The sequence below is a fragment of the Budorcas taxicolor genome, chromosome 9 (assembly GCF_023091745.1).
Source record: "Budorcas taxicolor isolate Tak-1 chromosome 9, Takin1.1, whole genome shotgun sequence".
In the NCBI taxonomy this organism is placed as follows: domain Eukaryota; kingdom Metazoa; phylum Chordata; class Mammalia; order Artiodactyla; family Bovidae; genus Budorcas; species Budorcas taxicolor.
In genome coordinates, this window is record NC_068918.1 from 59,791,937 (window position 1) to 59,811,016 (window position 19,080).

The following is a 19,080-nucleotide window of genomic DNA, read 5'->3' on the forward strand; positions in this document are numbered from 1 at the left end:
TCAGACATGTAAAGGACTCAGCCAATCTTGGTGCATAGTATGTTCTAAAGTATATTAACTTTTCTTATTACTTCTCATTAACACTATTTCCACATTTCTGTATGTGCTTGATCAGGAGTCTGTTTCCTTCAGGGGCTTTGTTCACCCATCAATTTCATAATACCTGTTCTAATAGACTATTCAGATAGACTCCATACCACCAACCATCTCACTAAAGGAAACATCAGAACCCTAGGGGACTTAATCACTTTTAAGTTAAAGGAGTTAGCAGGCTCAATATATTAATTGGAAGTAAAAGATTCAGTAAACCTTTCTTGTAGTGTTCTGTTTTGGTGCAAATATCCATATTTATATATTCACAAGTTTATATGGGTTAAATTTAATGAAATATGAGTTTAAGGAAAATGAGAACTGCTTTTGTAATTAAGTAATATGAATAAGAGCAGAAGGTTTCTTTTTTGCTTCTCTTTGGGGATAGATTATGGCAGATTCAGGCACAAAGAAACTTTTGGGGTCAAACGTATTATTTTCCTTTTCTATTTCTGTTTCCTCCTAGAAAATGATTCTTTTCCTACATTTCATAAATCATCCATATTGTATTTGGGCATAAGAATACAAAAGAACTTTCCTCATACTTCAGTCTTATAGCTTTATTTTAACAAAGTTTACTTTAAAGGAATATATAATATACTTTACTGAAACCACAAAAATAAGTATTAATTATCAGTGGACAATTTCAATCATAAAAAATGAAATATACAGAAAAATCTAGGACTTAATTTTAGCCTTTGGACTCGGTTTGGGCTTTGGTTTTTGTTTTCTTTTGGGGGTGTTTTATTTAGGGTTTTTAAAACCATTAATTAAAGCTTTTAGGTAATTATGCTAATTAATTGGGAGTTTATTTCCTTTGACTCAGAAAAATGCTAGTTTTAACATACATCACTCTAATATGTGGTTGTTTATAACAGCATTAAGATTAGCTATCCTCAGATCACTTTTTTCAGTGGCCACAATAACTGGGATAAATTTGTGGACTCAAAAACTATTATTTCCAGCTTAATACGAAACAAATACAGAAGATCACATAAGCTATTTTTAGCATAATGTGATTTTAATGTGTAATTGTCAATTCTTTTTACATAGAAGACAGTTTTCTATTATTACTTAATGTCCTTTTTCCAGTTGTCATTAATTTTCCTACTTGTTTTCACTGTACTTCTATCTCCCCACTTTCCATGGAGTAAGAGCCTCCATAGTCATTAATTGATTTTTCTTAGAAAAAAATTTTATTGCATAATAAAAGTGATTCTTTCCATTCTCAAATAAGCAAGTATCCTTCGCAGTTATAAAGATTGTTTTTAGTATAAACTAAGCCAGGGAGCTCAGATTCCAATGAAATTTCACATATCTCTGGAAGTGATCTTTCTAAAAAAGAAGTAGTGGATATATTATTTATCACATGCTTACTGTGTTGACGTCATTATGTTAAATTACTGTTGTTACAAATAGGGAATAAATAAGTGCCTCAGTAATTAAGATTATAAAACTCTTCTATATTTTGTTGGGATATTTGGCTTCAAGGGTATTTTCCCTTTTCTTAACACTGAACAAAAGTGTGGTCTGAGTCTTCAAGAAACTAAGGATATTTGTAAAGGTAACAGCATGTGAAACAACAGAACATAAGTACAGAGGATTATAAAATATTATGAAGTATTCATTTTGAACCCTGAGTATATAATAGATTAGGTTAAAATTTTTAAATCCCTGAAATTTAGTTTTAAAGAGAATATACATAGCCTGGGCCTGGTTTCCTTTAAAGCCATTTTTGTCCCTGACTTTGGGGTAAAGCTCTGAATTAGGATTGTAATGGGTCCATTCCATTTTAGAGCATTCATGGCATGGTTCGATTAGCGTTAGGTCATTCCTGGTCAGAAAGAGATGGAGTCAGTTCAGCCCATGAATTTAACCTAATTAAGCCAGGAAAAGCTTCCTAGAATTGAGTTTGATTCTCCTGAACAATCTCAATCTCAAATCACAGAGCGGAGTAGTATATGGTGACTTGATTAAATGATGTGGACTTTAAAACCCTCTTTTTCCTTAAAATTGTAGTCTTACCAAACAGTGCAAGTAATATTCCTCATGAACATGTGTCCCAATTTGAAGCTGAACTATTCAGTAGCCACATTTTTCAGAATAGTTAACCTTAACAAAACATTCTTAGCTCTCTGAACAGTGAATGAAAATGGATAATGAAGGAAATGAACATTTATAGGTATTCTTAGTATTAATTGCTTCTTAATAAAACTAAAAATCCTTTCTAACATTGTAATGATATCATTGGTTTTTAAATTTTAAATAACAGTTTCCGAGGTACAGTGTTGAATCATCTCTTTAAATATTTCTATTTTTCTCAGAGACCAGCGGGCTGAGGATGTCAAAGAAGACTTTGAAGAGAGAACAGAAAGTGAGCTGAGGACACCACATGAAGCCAGAGGTACCCATCATATTCTCATATTATTGATAGGTATTATGATTAATAGTCAACAATCAAAATTGGAGTGTAGCAGTCCCTTTTATATTAAAGACAAACTTCATTTGGTTGGTTCTGTTACTGCAAGCAATAAAAATTTATTGTTCAGGATAATTTTGGTATACAATTCATAATGATATGGATCCATCTGTGACCTGTATTTATAGTCTGTTTGACATATGTTTAGAATATTGTGTATAGAGTTTGAATAAGGCCTTCTATTTGCTCCATGTAGTGTATTTTTTAACATTGTTGATGTCATTTGCTTCATATGTTTCAGACTCATCTCAGAACATGTTGACATACAAAATAGAAGTAATATGGTCTTAATCTAATACCACAAAATGAAAAGAAAATCACTTGAGCAAATGTTTTAAGTTGTACTGGAGAAAGTAACTTGTCTTCTATCTTTGGTGAATAGATATTACAGTAGTTTAACTGAGCAATGAAGTTGTAATGACTGTTGTTCATAGTATAACCTGTATTTATAATTTACACATGGCTTTATAATCACTATTTATTTTTATAAGAAAATGTTGGCTGGATTATGATTTTAATGATTGCCTATGGGGACTTTGCTTATCATGTACTTTCATGGGTTTAGATTATTTGTAAGATTATAGAATGACACCTAAGGACTGTATGCCTGTAATGAACTATTCTGTAAGTGATGCTTTGATTTCCATATCTGATTTTCATAAAGCAGCAATTTATGGTTAATTTAAAAGCTGTATTCTCTGCTGTCCTCAGCATATTTTATAGTGTCTAATCTTACACCATATACAAACCCCTACAGATGGTGAGGGTTTCATCTGTGATCTCCCACCTGTTCACTCTGTAATCTTAAACATTTCACTGAATACTTTTCAGGGCTTGTTTCCTTATCTGCCCAAAAGGCTGATGGAGGTACTCCCTCCCACAGTTGTTATGGGGATTGAGTACAGTAACATTTGTAAGTTGCTTAGAACAGCTCCTGGTACATAAAAAGTGCTATGCAAGTATTTGATTATTTAAAATGTTTCCAGTCACTTAGAAAGGAAAAGAAAAACACTTAATTTACGAAGGTTTTGTCATCAAGGTATTGTGCTGCTGTGCTCAGTTGCGTCTGACTCTTTGTGACCCCATGGATTATAGCCTGCCAAGCTTCTCTGTCCATGGCATTTTCTGGGCAAGAAGCCTGGAGTGAGTTGCCATTTCCTACTCCAGGGGATCTTCCTGACCTAGGGATCGAGTTCATGTCTCCTACATTGGCAGGTGAATTCTGTACCACTAGCGCCACCTGGGTTCTTAATCCAAAGTATCATCCTTTCTTAGTGAATGGTGGTTGGGAGCATGGCCTTCATTCTTGTCTCAGCTCCACCAGTACCAGCTGTGCGGCTGGCTCCGGGGAAAGCATTTGACATCTCTGTGTCTCAGCTTCTCAGTAGTGCTCACATCACTGGATTATTACGAGAAATGAATGCATCAGTGGCTGCAGAATTAGCTGTAACAGCAGTGGCAATAGCAGGAGTGGTAGCATTGTGAAGTAAGTGTCTATTGTGTGTAATTATCTGATCACTGGAAGTTTAGACAAAGTCATAGTAAAATCTTCTGGGCTCTGAACTTTTTGAGGGAGTAGTGATTTTCAGCCTTTTCAGTTTCTTCCTAACTTGGTGATGTAATTCACTTTTCACTTGATTTGCTGAGCTGATTTTGATCCTCCCCCCCACCCTACCCTTGAAATAGTCTATCTAATGGAGAATTTTAGGTTTGTTAATGTGCTATGCATGGTGTTCTTTCTTTTTCGTGGTAGTTTTGTCTGTTCAAACTTCGTGTATTTTTATCCTGTTTTTCTTGATTTGAATTATCTGAGTTTTTCTGTTTTATTATTCTTTCCAAACATTGCTAGATTCATATACAACCCTTTAGTGTTTTTCTCACCTACAAAACCTGTAGTTTAGTATGCATATTATGCTGTCTTATTTTTCATTAGTGAAAGGGAGCCTCATAAAAACAAGCTGCTTTGAGAATTTTTGCACATATGTTCCTAAGTAAGATTTGCCTATTAATATCTCATCCAGTTTTAGCCTCCTAAAATGAGTTTGATAACTTCCCTTCATTTCCAGATTTTTGAAACATTTTATGTAAAACTTTCATAAAATTAATTTTTTTCTGTAGTAAAATCACGTTATCATTGTTAGCTTTTATTTAACTGCTTTCTTAGCTTTGGATTATAATTTTTTTAAAATTTTTTCCAGATTCATTCTGTTTGGAAAAGATTTGAATTTCACCTTCTGACCTTACCATATAAGAGTTTGTTGATTGTCTTTCCCTGGACCCCATGAACCTTCAGTACAAAATGAGCTCTTACGGTATTTGAGAGCTCCTGTATCTTGGTGATGTTGGGGATGTCTCAGATCCTAGTCAGTGTGTGGATGTGTTTAGTTCTTTCTGTCCTTCTGCCTCTCAGATACAGAGCCATGACCTAATGTCTCAGATGGGGCTCTGTTAGCAGACATTGAGAGTGGTGTGTGCAGGAGTTTTGTTAGTGGGTACTCAGGAGCAGTACTGGTGGGAGAGGGAGAGAAGTAACAGTGGGCAGAATGAGAAGTTGAGTTGTGATGCAGTTACAGCAGAAGCCTCAGCTGATCCCATAAGGAATTCTGGATGAATCTTCAGAATTATCCCAGATTTAGGCAGGAGAATCTGACCTTTGTATCTTTGCATTGACTACTCCTTGGATATTGGCTGAGAAGGGCAGGAACCTCCCTTTGAGCAAGGAACCTCGCTTTGGCTTAGGGCAGTTTCTGGAGAGGGAGGTAGCTGTGAGGCATCAGCAGTCAGAAGGTAGGAAAATGAAACGTCTCAGTTCTGAAGGGTGATTTGGGTGGCACACTGCAGCGTCTGCTACACTTGGCTCATACTACACGTCTGCTACCCTTGGTCTCTGACTTTCCTATAAGAAAAATCAAACTGAAATGAAAAACAGAGTATCCTTTCACATATGTGGGGTTAGGCCAGCGAAATTAAATCTAATCTTTTGGTTTTAAACAATGAATCTGACTCCTAAATTCAATCTTCTTTCGTTATTTTGCCTGAGATGTCATGAGCTTGCTTTTTTTTTTTTTTAATCCAGAAAACTTCCTTCCATTATCATTTTTATTATTTGGCGTTGTTGCTGTTCACTTGCTAAGTCATGTCAGACTCTTCACAACCTCACAAACTGCAGCATGCCAGGCTCCCCTGTCCTTCACTATCTCTCAGAGTTTGCTCATATTCATGTCCATTGAGTCAGTGATGCTCTCAAACCATCTCATGCTTTGCCACCCCTTCTCCTTTTGTCTTCAGTCTTTCCCTGCATCAGGGTGTTTTCCAGTGAGTCGGCTCTTTGCGTCAGGTGGCAAAAGTATTGGAGCTTCAGCTTTAGCATCAGTCCTTCCAATGAATATTCAGGGATGATTTCCTTTAGGATTGACTGGTTTGATTGCCTTGCAGTTCGAGGGACTCTCAAAAGTCTTTCCAGTGTTTGAAAGCATTAATTCTGTGGTGCTTAGCCTTCTTTATGGTCCAATTCTCATACCCGTACATGACTACCTGAGAAAGCATAGCTTTGACTATAATGGACCTTGTTTGGCAAAGTGATGGCTCTGCTTTTTGACTGGTAATACCTATTATTCTTGGGTTAGATCCAAAGGATGATATTCAAAATATTTAACAGTTGGTTTGACAGCCAACATTGCACAGGACAGTTAAAACAAACACCAGCTTCAGTGCTGTAGCAGTTTGGAGGCTCCGTGGTGTACTTAGTTGCAGCATCTTAGGGAAGTCCCTTCTAGTGCCTGACTTCTGAGAGTGGAGGGGCCTGTTACCGTCCAACATGGAAGCATTATAATATTTCAACAGCTTACACATTTTTTGATATTCTTAACATATGTCTCAAGTTGGAATATCTTACTCTTGCTCTGTCAAGTCTGCTATTTACTGCCTTTAACATGAATTTTAATAGTGGTTTTATTTTCCTTTAATTTCCTGCACTAGCTTGTTTTTGTTGTTGTTGTTTTTCTTTTCATAGCCTGTTTTTGTCTTGTAGGGGTCATGTTCCCTTGTCCCTTACTAAAAATCATGAAACTCTTCGGTTGATAATTTAATGCTCCTTTCCTGATGTTTTGTGTAACTTTTTATCAAAGGCCTCATAGTGATTTTTTAAAAATCATTTTTGAGTGCAGAGTAGTTTCCCCACGTTTTTTTTGAAGAAACTTACCTCTCAGTGCTCCCATTGGGTATGGTAGAATTCCTCTTTCACACCTGAGCTTGAGGGTCAGGTAGGTATGCTGAGCTTAGTATGTGCTTCCTAGTGTTCATTCACAATGCACTTCCCCAGGGTGGAAGCAGCCCTTCCCAGATCTAGCCGGGTTAGGGGGTAGCATAGGAGACAAGAGAGGAATCCTCTTGCGGTTTGTTCACTGTTTAGTATAGAGGAGACTGAAAAGATCTGTCTAGTCACAGCTATGATTTCTCCAGTAGTCATGTATGGATGTGAGAGTTGGACCGTAAAGAAGGCTGAGGGCCGAAGAATTGATGCTTTCGACTTGTGGTGCTGGAGAAGACTTTTGAGAGTCCCTTAGACAACAAAGAGATCAAACCAGTCAATCCTAAAGGAAATCAACTCTGAATATTCTTTGGAAGGACTGATACTGAAGATGAAGCTCCAACATTTTGTCCCCCTGATGTGATGAGCCGACTCATTGGAAAAGACTCTGATGCTGGGAAAGATTGAAGGCAGAAGGAGGGGGTGACAAAGGATGAAATGGTTGGATGGCATTACTGACTCGATAACATGAGTTGAGCAAACTCTCAGAGATAGTGAAGGACAGGGAAGCCTGGCATGCTGCAGCCCATGGAGTCGCAAAGAGTTGGATACAATTTAGTGACTAAACAACATCAAGACTGAAAACAAGCCACCCTATATTCCTTATAGCCAGTAGGATTTAAGACTCAGTAAGCCCATGAGAGCTCTTTCATTTGCAGTCTTAGAGCAAATTGATTTTTAAAAACACTTCCCCTAAGAGAAAGCTTCCTACCTTGTTTCTTCTGTTATTTCAATTTAATTCCATACAATATGTGTGATTATGAACCTTTTCAACTTTTTGATGAGTCCCACTGTGTTACTGAATTTGACCTTTGGAGGCCTTTACTAAATACAATTCATTACTTTTTTCTTCTTTCTCTATTTGCTGACCTCTATTTCCTTTACCTGAAAGATAAAATAACTCTTTTTCTCCACTGTAGGAAGGCCCATTAATAAAGGATCCTATAAATTGACCTTAAAATTTAAACTCTTGTATTCCTGGAAAGGTGTAATTTTCTTTCCCTTTTGCAAACGTTCTTTCTCATGGATGCTGATGGGCAGAGAGAGTTGAATTATATTTTGTAATGTGCTAGATTCTTACTTGAAAAATCAGGCTTGCTTTTTGCTTCCATAGCAGTTGGTTTTTATTTTGGTTGTTAACCTTGAAATGATCCTCAAATATTTTTAATGCTTGAGTGTAGGATCTTGGAGCTAAGTTTATCCACATTCCTCGATGTTGTGATCCATTTATTCTACCCAATCACTGTTATTGTTCATCCTTCTTATATTTAGTCACCAGTGTGTAACTCTGTTAAAAAGATTGGTTGACAGATGTATCCCATTTCTTCTGGCTTTTTTCCTTTCACATTAAGAGCATTTTGTTATAAACTCATGGAATATTAACTTAGAAGGGCCATTGACTCCTTTTCATTTTTGCCTTTTTATATTCAATATACTCTCGGTTATATGCCTTTCTTTCAAGATAGGAATAATTTCTCCCTTTTGCTGAGCCTTTGCTATATGTCAGATAGTGGAATAAGCATTTTTTAAAATATCATGTAATCCTTGCAACAATTCAGTTACATTGATAGCCCAAATTTAGAGCTGATTAGTGATAGAACAGGGATTTAAATCCTGGTTTGGGTGCGTGCCAAGTTGCTTCAGTCATATCTAACTCTTTGCGACCCCATGGACTGTAACCCGCTAGGCTCCTCTGTCCGTGGAATTCTCCAGGTAAGAATACTGGAGTGGGTTGCCATGCCCTCCACCAGGGGATCTTCCCCACCCAGGGATCAAACCTGTATCTCATGTCTCCTGCATTGACAGGTGAGTTCTTTACCACTAGTGCCACCTGGGAAGCCAGTTCTATCAGACTCTTAAACTCACTCCCTTGACCATGACCCAGAAGATCCAGGGCCACTTTCTGATGCTTCCACTAGCTCACAGTGAGGCTTTGGGCTTTGCCCTGACAGTGTGTTTTTCTTGTCTTCAGGATAGCTACCTCCTAGTGCTGTTTTGAAAATAAAATGAAACAAAGCATTTGAAGATTCTGGTCTCACTTCTGTCACTGGCTTAAAGGGAGGAGAATGAGTCAAGACAAGTGGCAAGTCATGGTTGGCTTGCTGATTTAGCAGTATTCAGGCTTGAAATAGGAAGCAGAATGGAATCTGAGTCTGAAAGCAGCAGGGAGCGTGAAGAGTACTTTTCCTTCTCTTTGGGACTTGGGCTACCTGTGGTTCTGCTGGGGTTCTCCGGGCCCCTGACGGGCACAGTCGTGTAGGATTCAGGTTCTCAGGTTCTGAGATAGTGAGGACATCTCTTTCTACTAGGAGATTTCATGTTTGGTTTAGATGGTGGTCTCTATTCTGAAGATTTATGGTCTTGATTCTACGTGAAACATTGGAGGATATATTTCTCTCAGGATCACCTTTATCAGATCTGTCTTCTCACAAGAGTTAATCTTCTACTTCACTTTTTCCTACCCTAAAGTCAAATCAAGAATTTTAATACCTATATTTGCAGCCAGAATTGATAGACATTTGTATTTGCAAATTTCTACTTTGGATAACCACATTATTTATCTATTAAACTTCATTTCAAGCAAGTCTACAAGGATATGCTGTATTAATGTAGCCTTCCAAATTGCATTGTAAGTGCTGAGTAAATTATTGCTCTGTGAATGATTTCCATGTAAGTAGTTGTAAATGATAGAGGCAGGCCTTTACTATCCATTCATGAAGTATCAACAAAAGAAAATAGTCCACATTTGATTGTCTAGAGAGATGAAGTAGCAGTAAAACCATACAAAGATCCACAAAGTTATTTCTCTGACACTATTCCCATCTAATATTTTCTTGCTCCTAATATTAAGGAAGCCCAGCAATGAATGTTTTAATACTGTATTTCCAAAAATGCATTAAATTGCTTTCCAGGTCATGAAAGTAAGATTTTCATTTTTTTTTGGTATGAATTTTTTAGTAATAATAAATAGCTTATTCAATATCAGTCTCTGGTTTTATATAATTATTGTCAAGATAACATTTATTGTAGAATAATTAGAAAATACAGGAAATCAAATAGCAAAAAATCAAAATTACCTGTGATTTTATCTTCTAACACAACATTTTCTAAATTTTGGGCAGCATTTTGGATTTTTTTAATATATGAAATATTGTACTAGCTATTTTGTAGCCTGAAGTGTTTTAACTATGTAACATTATAACCATTTTCACATAAATATTTATACTAATTATAAAACAATATCAAATATTCCCTCTGTGGATTGATGCAACATTATTTAATGAACGAATCTCTAATGGATATCTAAGCTAGTTATTCCCTGTCTCTCACTATTATAAATGCTATTGCAGTAAACCTTAGTAGTGATTAGGATTAGGGGTGTGTGTGAGTATGTGTGTATGTGATATAAAATACATACAAATGGCTTACACAGCAGTTTATTTCTCTCTCACATGGAGGAAGTTCAAAGGTAGGTGCTCCAGGATTTAATGGTGCTCAATAGGATCAAGAAATCAGGTTCCACCTATCTTGTTGCTTTGCTTTGCAGAATGTCTGTTCCCAAAGTCTTATCTTGGTCAGAGGTGTTCTAGAGGACTGGTTACTCAATTAGTGTTCTTCCCCAGAAGGAAGGAGGGTTAGGGTGAGAGCGTGGGGAGAAAAAGTTTGACCATATACCTTTAGTAAATTTTCATCTTGGGAAATGTCAAGAAATACAGAAAACTCCTTAAAAAGTAATATTTTTCATGCAGGTAAGTAGTTTGAGAGAAAAGTGATAAGAAATCTGACCCTTATAAAATGATGGTGGCAGAAATGTCTTCTAGAATTAAAGGCTTTGATCTCTGAAGCACATTGTACACATTCAGACCTACTCTTCCCTACTGTTCTCACTGAGCCAGCTACTTGAGCCAAAGTCTGTGCACGTTTATTTGAGTGTATATCACATGTTAAAATGAAAACCTGGAGTCATGTTTCTGTGCATTTCAAGGGATTTAGCTCATAATAGATTTTCAGTAGAACAGGATGAGGACCTAAAACCTTAAAGCCAGTTATGTGAGATTTGCTGGATGAAATGTGGAAAGAGGGACCATGAAGGGTTTTTTATAAAATATTTGAAGAATTGAAATGTTTCACAGGGAAACAGTTTTCTATATGAGCTCACTCAGGAAGAACCAGGGCTAGTGGATGTTAGCTCCAGTAAGACAGATTTTTTTTTTTTTCCAAATTCAGCATAATGACTTTTCTAACATTCAGAGCAATTCAAATTTAGAGTAGGCTAGTTTAAGAGAAAAGTTATTCAAGATCAACAGTAGAACAGTAGGAAATAGGATGAAAAAAAAACTGTACCACTAGGCTTCCCTGGTGGGTCAGTGGTAAAGAATCCGCTTGCCAATTCAGGAGACATGGGTTTGATCCCTGATCCAGGAAGATCCCACATGCTGTGGAGCAGCTAAGCCTGTTTGCCACAACTATTGAGCCTATGCTCTGGATCTCCTGAGCCACAGCTACTGAAGCTCGCATGCTGTAGAGCCCATAATCTGAAACAAGAGAAGCCACTGCAATGAAGTCTGCACACTGCACCTACAGAGTAGCCCTGCTCACTGCAAGGAGAAGCCCATGCAGCAGAGAAAACCCAGTGCAGCCAAAAAAAATAAGATAAATAAAAATAAAATTTCTAGGCAGGTTCAGTGGCTCAGATGGTAAAGAATCTGCCTGCAATGCAGGAGACCTTGGTTCGATGCCTGGGTTGGGAAGATCCCCTGAAGAAGGGAACGGCAACCCACTCTAGTATTCTTGCCTGGAGAATCCCATGAGCACACTGCAATTGCAGAGCAGCCCTGTACACCACAGCTAGAACAAGCCCATGCAGCAAAGAAGACCCAGCGTAGACAAAAAAATAGACAAATAAAAATAAAATTTTATATTGTACCACTTATAATAGCAACAGAAAGCCTCAGATACATGAGAAAAAATTAACAAAAGAGATACAAGACCTCTACATGACAGTGATAGAACATTGAAGAAGGATATTAAAGAAGATCCAGAGAAATGAAGAGAGATACTTTGTTCTTGGGTTGGAAGGCTTGATATTATGAAGATGTTGTCTCTCACCAAATTGATGTATATTCAGTGATAATTCTAGTCTAAATCCTACCATTTTTTTATTTAACAAGCCCATCCTAAAATTGGCAGTGCAAAGGGGTGAGGATAGTCAAGGCAATCTTGAAGAAGATCTAGGTCACAGACATCAGTACACTTATAAAATGGGGGTTATTAAAATCTGTGGATTGTTAAAAAGACACCAGTAGATCAGAATCAGAAATCTTTAGTAGCATGTTTATATTTATTTTAAAGTTGGAACTGTAGTACAAGAGGGAAAGGATTTCTTTTCATTCAGTCATGGTTGGGCAGTTAGAAATCCATGTGAAAGAATGATCTTTACCATACACAGTAACGCCATTTGTAGCAAAATAGATGGACCTAGAGATACTGTGTGAAGGAAACCAGGGAAAGAAAAATACCATAGGACATCCCTTGTATGCATAATCTAAAAAGAAATGATACAAATGAACTTACTTAAAAAATAAAACAGACGCACAGACTTAGAGAACAGCCTTATGTTAAACAGCGGGAAAGGAAGAAAGGAAAGGATAGTTATGGAGTTTGGAATCAACGTGTACACACTGCTGTATTTAAATTGGATAGCCAATGAACCTACTGTGTAGCTCAGGGAACTCTGCTCAATGTCATGGGGCAGCTTGGATGGGAGAGGAGTTGGGGGGAGAATGGACACATGTAGAGGTAAAAAATTTTTAATATATAAACTCATTTATAATAACTTCAAAAAAGATTGTCAACTTTGTTATCAGACAATTACAATCATAACCACAAGTGTACCACAACACACTCACTAAAATGAATACAACAAGAAAGACAGTACCACATCCCGGTGAGAGTACGGAGCATGTGGAACACTTTTACACTATCAGCAGGTGTGTACTGTACAGCTGTTTTGGAAAACTGGCAGAATTTGCTGAGACTTAAAGTATACAAATGCTATATCCACAAAGCCCCACTCTTCAGTATATATGCAACAGAAAGGTATACATATATTCAAAAAAAGATCCATACAAGAGTGTTCACAGCAACACTGTTGGTCATAGCCAAAACTTAGAGACACCTCAAATGTTCATCAGTTCCAAATTAATTGTGAAATAGTCATAACATTGAAAACCCATACAGCAAAGAGCAGGCCAGCTACAACTACGTACAGCGACGTGGATGAACTGCACAAACTGTTGAGAGAAAAAAGCCAGCTACCAAATGGAATTTTCAGCAAACTGCCGTTCAGAACAGGGCAAAAAGCAGTGGTGTTAGAAGCTAGGACAGTGGTTTCTTTGTGGCATGGGGTGTGATTGCAGGGGATTCTATGTGCTGCCGCTTCTGTTTCTAGCTGAGCTGGTGGGTAGGGGGAGAATTAAGTGTGAGGGAGGTGCCTTTTTTTCGGAAGGGCTTTGAGTTAAGTAGGTTTCAGAAAAGATGTCTTTTCTGAAGGATCTTAGGAGATAATGATTAACAAACTCTGTCAAGAGTCCCAAGGACAAATAATCATTTATTAAAAAGGCCGTTTTAGAATAGGAGAAAACCAGGTTTGGATAAAGGCATTTGCGTTTCTGCTCTTTTATTTTTATTGCAATAATTTCATATCCATTTTCAAAAAAGATAAGGTGGCTATTTAAGAAGTCAGTGTAATTGGTAAATAGAAATTGGAAGAACAAAACAGAGATGAGATAAAAGGAGAGAACGGGTATGGTATCTACAGGGTAATCTCAGTAGATGGACTTGAGCATACTTTCCTCTTACTTCCAGGACATCCAGAGGCAAAAGAGAACCAGCTTTAATTTCCTAGGTTGAGAGTTATTTTCTTTGTCACTAAAGCTCCGGTGCAGATTTCTTCCCTGAAGCATTAAAAAGGCAACACTGAATGACGTGACGGCGCATGTCTTCAGTAATGACGATAAGACACATGTGTCAGTTGAGTTTTAGGTGGTTTCTTAGGATGACCTTCGGTAAACATGAAGAGAGTGTAATTAATTACTCAGTGAATGTACTGTTGAACCAATGCTTTTACCTGCTATCCCTGCCACTTGTGGTTTGGGGGTGACATATAGCTTTTGGGGATTTTGTTCTTTTTTTTGGCTACTTTTCAGAGAGTGAGTTCACATCGTTTCTGTCAACCAGGTGCCCGGGAAGAGAGCAGCGCACAGCAGGCGCAGCGTCGGTCAGCTGTCTTTCTGTCCTTTAAGTCCCCAATTCCATGTCTGCCCCTGCGCTGGGAGCAGCAGAGCAAGCTTCTCCCCACGGTGGCTGGCATTCCTGCCAGTAAAGTTTCCAAATGGAGTACGGATGAGGTAGGTTTTACTTCCTTTGTCTGCCAGGGATCTGACGTAGGAGTGCTGGCTTAAGGAGTGGGCAATATGAGTGCGTATGGGGCTTAGTCTGTTTTTCTAAGAAGAAATTATTCTGAGAGAAACAATGAAAACATAGGTTGGATATTTGGAACCTGTACCAGTTAGATTCTGGCTTCTGTTTCAGAACTGGAATTTTGATCTTATTTTTTAACAGGTGTCAGAATTCATACAGAGCTTACCTGGATGTGAAGAACATGGGAAGGTATTTAAAGATGAAGTAAGTGTTCAACTGTATTGCAGTATGTTTCTTAATGGGGGACACAGCACTGAAATGCAGTGAGTAGTGAAGAGATGGGTTATGTTGAAATTGACAAAGTGATACTGAGTTGTCTAACAAGCAGTGTTAATCAGTTGTATAAAAACATGTAAGATGAGGAGTAAGGGAAATGTTTGTACCATTTTATGATGCCCCACAGCAGTAGCACTAAACTCATTATTTAAAAAAACAAACACAAAACTTACTAGCATACATTTATATAGTATATAGCACAGAAAGAAACCAAAGCAAGAAATAAGCAACATTTCATTTTTAATAAAGTAAAACTAGCTCTCATTATTTAATTTTCAAGTGTCATTTTAACACCAAGATTAACTTCATTTGATGCTTATAATTAATATTACCATTATTGCTAAAACAATCCCTTAGATCTTACACATTTCTCATGTTGTTTATACTAACTGACATGCATTACATTTATTAATATCTGCCTTTGGAAGTGGAGGAAATGGCAACCCACTCCAGTACTCTTGCCTGGAAAATCCCATGGACGGAGGAGCCTGGTAGGCTGCCGTCCATGGGGTCGCTAAGAGTTGGCCACGACTGAGCGACTTCACTTTCAGTTTACACTTCCATGCGTTGGAGAAGGAAGTGGCAACCCACTCCAGTGTTCTTGCCTGGAGAATCCCAGGGACTGGGGAGCCTGGTGGGCTTCCATCTATGGGGTCGCACGGAGTTGGACACGACTGAAGCGACTTAGCAGTAGCAGCAGTCGTTGGAAGATTATTTTATTAGTTTTTTTCATTTGTCTGTCCAAAACTTCAATGTAAGGGATGACTAGTAATGATACCACCTCTAGTGAGCATTAGGACAAAAAGAATTTCGACCTCTAACTACACTAGAAGCCGGAGACTCTTTTCACTAGAGAACTTTAAAAATAAGCCACTTGCCGGTCAGCTCCTCCAAGCAGAACAGTCCATTATTGCATGATCTTGGCTCCCAGAAGGTACAGTGAGGACTAGGTCATCTCAGAAGTCTTTGTCCCACATCTGCTGTCTGCAGTCATAAGTTATCTTGTTTGTGCCTGTGTTTAGCCTCCACTGTTCAAAATGGCACATTTTCTGTTAAGAATATTGCAACAGAGTAAGAGTGTCGGGACTGCCAAGAATTCAGCCACCAGTCACCAGTGTCAATATACTATTAGCTATCATTTATGCTGTATGTGGCGGAGAAGGCAATGGCACCCCACTCCAGTACTCTTGCCTGAAAAATCCCATGGATGGAGGAGCCTGGAAGGCTGCAGTCCATGGGGTCGCTGAGGGTCGGACACAACTGAGCGACTTCACTTTCACTTTTTACTTTCATGCATTGGAGAAGGAAATGGCAACCCACTCCAGTGTTCTTGCCTGGAGAATCCCAGGGATGGGGAAGCCTGGTGGGCTGCCTTCTATGGGGTCGCACAGAGTCGGACACGACTGAAGCGACTTAGCAGTAGCAGCAGCATGCTGTATGTGGATGCCTGTGAAAATGCACAAGGATCTGATTTTCATCAGCCTTTTTCTGACTTATGTTCTTATTTCAGAAATGTTCTTTCTAGTGGATCTTTAATTTGCAGTTACTCAGATTTTGAGCTTCTTAAGGCCCAAGTCCTAAGTGTCTTTGTGTTCCTCTCAGTCGATTTTCCGTCCCTAAGCAGGCTTATATACCTGCAAGGAGCCATTGTTCTTTCTTTGAAAGAACCTTTGAAAATGATGCAACAGTTTTAAAAATAAATTTCTAGTACATATATTTTATAAGCACTACTTTTGATTCTGTTGATGTCTAGACAGTCCATATAGATTGCTCTGTTATTTAGTTAAATTAAGGTTCAAATTCACATGATATGTTATTTCTTTGAATAACTTCTCTCTTCATATTATCTTTGGAGACACTCCTCAGGCACCAACCCGACAGCCTCAGAGGCAGAGCCTTCTTTTGAAGAATGAGGCAGTGAATGTTCTCTGTTCACGTGTCAGTCATATGTTCATTCCACTCTTCATTTATGCTGTGAACTCTTGTTAAATGCCTGCCATGTGTATGTTACTACCTGTGATGCTCTGGTGAGAGGGTTAATTCAGGAGTAATAGGACACGATCCTTGCTCTCAAATGTCTCACCAGGTCAGCAGGCATGGGGTTTGAGTCCTAGACGAAAACCAGAAAGCAAATCTAAAATCTTGTAATTCATCTCTGAATGGCAAAAAAGTGCAGGTGTGGGCTCTTACCTGAAACCATCCTTGACTTCTGTTTCTCTTATACACTCCACATATAATCAGTTGAAAAACCCTATTGGGTGTATTTTAAAAGCATGAGGATTCCAGCTCTCACTCCACCATAACCTCTATGGGCAGAGTCACTGTCATCTGACAGTTGGATTAAAGCAGTAACATCTAGCCAGCAGCCTTGCTTCTACTTCGCCCTTCTATAATTTATTTCCAGCATAGCTGGGCTGATTCTGCTAGAGCGTCGTCAGATCACGTCTCTCCTCAGTTCAGATCCTTCTGGTAGCTAAATCAGAGTAAAAGCCAAGATCCTTACCAGGGCTACAGTCTGACACTCCATCGCCTCTCTCACCATCTGACCTCTTTGGCCTCTGCCCGCTGCTGACACTGTTCCACACACAGACCTCCTTGCCGTTCCTAGCATTATCCAGACACACTCCGGCTTTCCTGTCTGTCTGGCATGCTCTTCCTCTGGGTGTTCACACGGCTCACTCCACTTCTCAGTGTCCCATCCTAACTGTCCTCCTTCAGACTGCCACCTTCCACCCCGGACTCCACTGCCCACTTACATCCTCAACCAGCAGTTTTCTCATGGCACTAATCACCTTTTAGAATTAGTGATTCTAATTTGCTTGTTATGGTTTTTCTTATAGTCTACCTCCTACTCCTAAAATGTAAACTGTACAAGGAGTTTTTGTTTGCTTAGTTTTGTTTCTATCTGTTTTAGTCTCTGCTATATGCCCAGGCCCAAGAATAATACTTAGAATATGTACTCGCTTGTGTCCGACTATTTGTGACCACAGGGACTGTGGCCTGCCAGGCTCCTCTGTCCATGGGGATTCTCGAGGCAAGAATCCTGGAGTAGCTTGCCATTTCCTCCTCCAGGATCTTCCCAACCCAGGGGTCAAACCCAGGTCTTGCGGCTGCTGAATTGGCAGGCAGGTTCTTTACCACTAGCACCACCTGGGAAACCCATTTAAAATATAATGGGTACTTAATAAATTTTTGTTGAGTGAATATATTCATCCCTTTACTCCCTGAGAAAGACATTCAAAGAGCAGGTCGCTGTAATTTGTGGAGGTAAAACATTGGAAGAGAACCATGAGTGCACAGTGAAAAGAGTAATGAAACGGGAGGCAAGAACCCCAAGTTCCAAGTTTTCCTTCAGAGTTTTGGGTCTTTAGCAAGATACTTAATCTCTGGAGTTAGACCAGTTTATATGTATTATGAAAGCATAAACAAAAAATAAACCCAGCAATATATCGCAGTCATTACGGTTTTTAGAAGTCGTTTCTTAATTTACTTCTTTCCACCTGAGGTTATCCTTATGGCTGCACATCGAAGCAGCTTGTGAGAAACCCATTTTCCTGTGGGTTGATTTTTTCAGATGAATAAATTTGACTTTGCTCACAGTCCCTTTTTGGGGGTGTTATTACATATAAGAAAGATCTACTTATCAGGAAATGTTTGTACACCTGAACTCCCTGTCTGTGCTGTTCCAGTGTTGCATGTAGAAAACAGCTGGTATTTTAACCTTGACTATGTCCCACGACCCTGTGTCCAATCAATTCACAATCTTTTGTCTTTTTTCCTCCTCTTTTAGCAAATTGATGGAGAGGCATTTCTGCTTATGACCCAAACAGACATTGTGAAAATTATGAGCATTAAGTTGGGCCCAGCGCTCAAAATTTTCAATTCTATCTTGATGTTCAAAGCTGCAGAGAAGAACTCTCACAATGAACTTTGAAGGTGGTGAATTTTGAATACCATCAGCTTTCTGCTTTAAAGCTCATATTTTACTCAAAGCACAAAGACAGTTGTAACTTCTAAGTGAGAAGTCTCCAAAAATCTAAAGAGCGATGCTATCAGATTATTTATATTCCTCAAGAGACAATATATATGAATTCTTACAAAAGTGCTTGAGCTTTTAACCAGGTACTGTCTAACAACAGTCATCTTTCGGTTCTGTTCACTGAGCTAAATTTATCTTTGTAAATCTTTTTGAGGCTGGGGGGGTGGGGGGAAGGGGGACTTCATTAATTATTTATGGAAAAAGTGGGGGCAGAGTAAGAACTTTTGGCATTTTGTAAACATTGTTGAATTCTCTTTCATGTACACTGTTTCTTTTTCAATACTTTCAGGAACCTTTTTTATATAATCAAACTTCAACTTAAACCAAATTAGTCAAAACCTGGCTAAGTTTAGCCAGTGGGACTGTTATCTGTATTGTTAATTCTGTGCCATATTTTGAATTGCA

The 19,080-nt window shown here is 38.4% G+C and overlaps 1 protein-coding gene across 1 annotated transcript in view; it reads left to right on the forward strand.

The window, feature by feature from the left end:
- Positions 1-18,570, forward strand: part of L3MBTL3 (L3MBTL histone methyl-lysine binding protein 3) — a 78,435-nt gene extending 59,865 nt beyond the window's left edge. The window contains exons 18-21 of the mRNA XM_052645686.1: positions 2,415-2,494; positions 14,118-14,287; positions 14,502-14,564; positions 18,427-18,570. Coding sequence (XP_052501646.1) covers positions 2,415-2,494; positions 14,118-14,287; positions 14,502-14,564; positions 18,427-18,570 — 457 coding nt within the window. The remainder of the gene's footprint in view (positions 1-2,414; positions 2,495-14,117; positions 14,288-14,501; positions 14,565-18,426) is intronic.
- Positions 18,571-19,080: the final 510 nt, after the last annotated feature.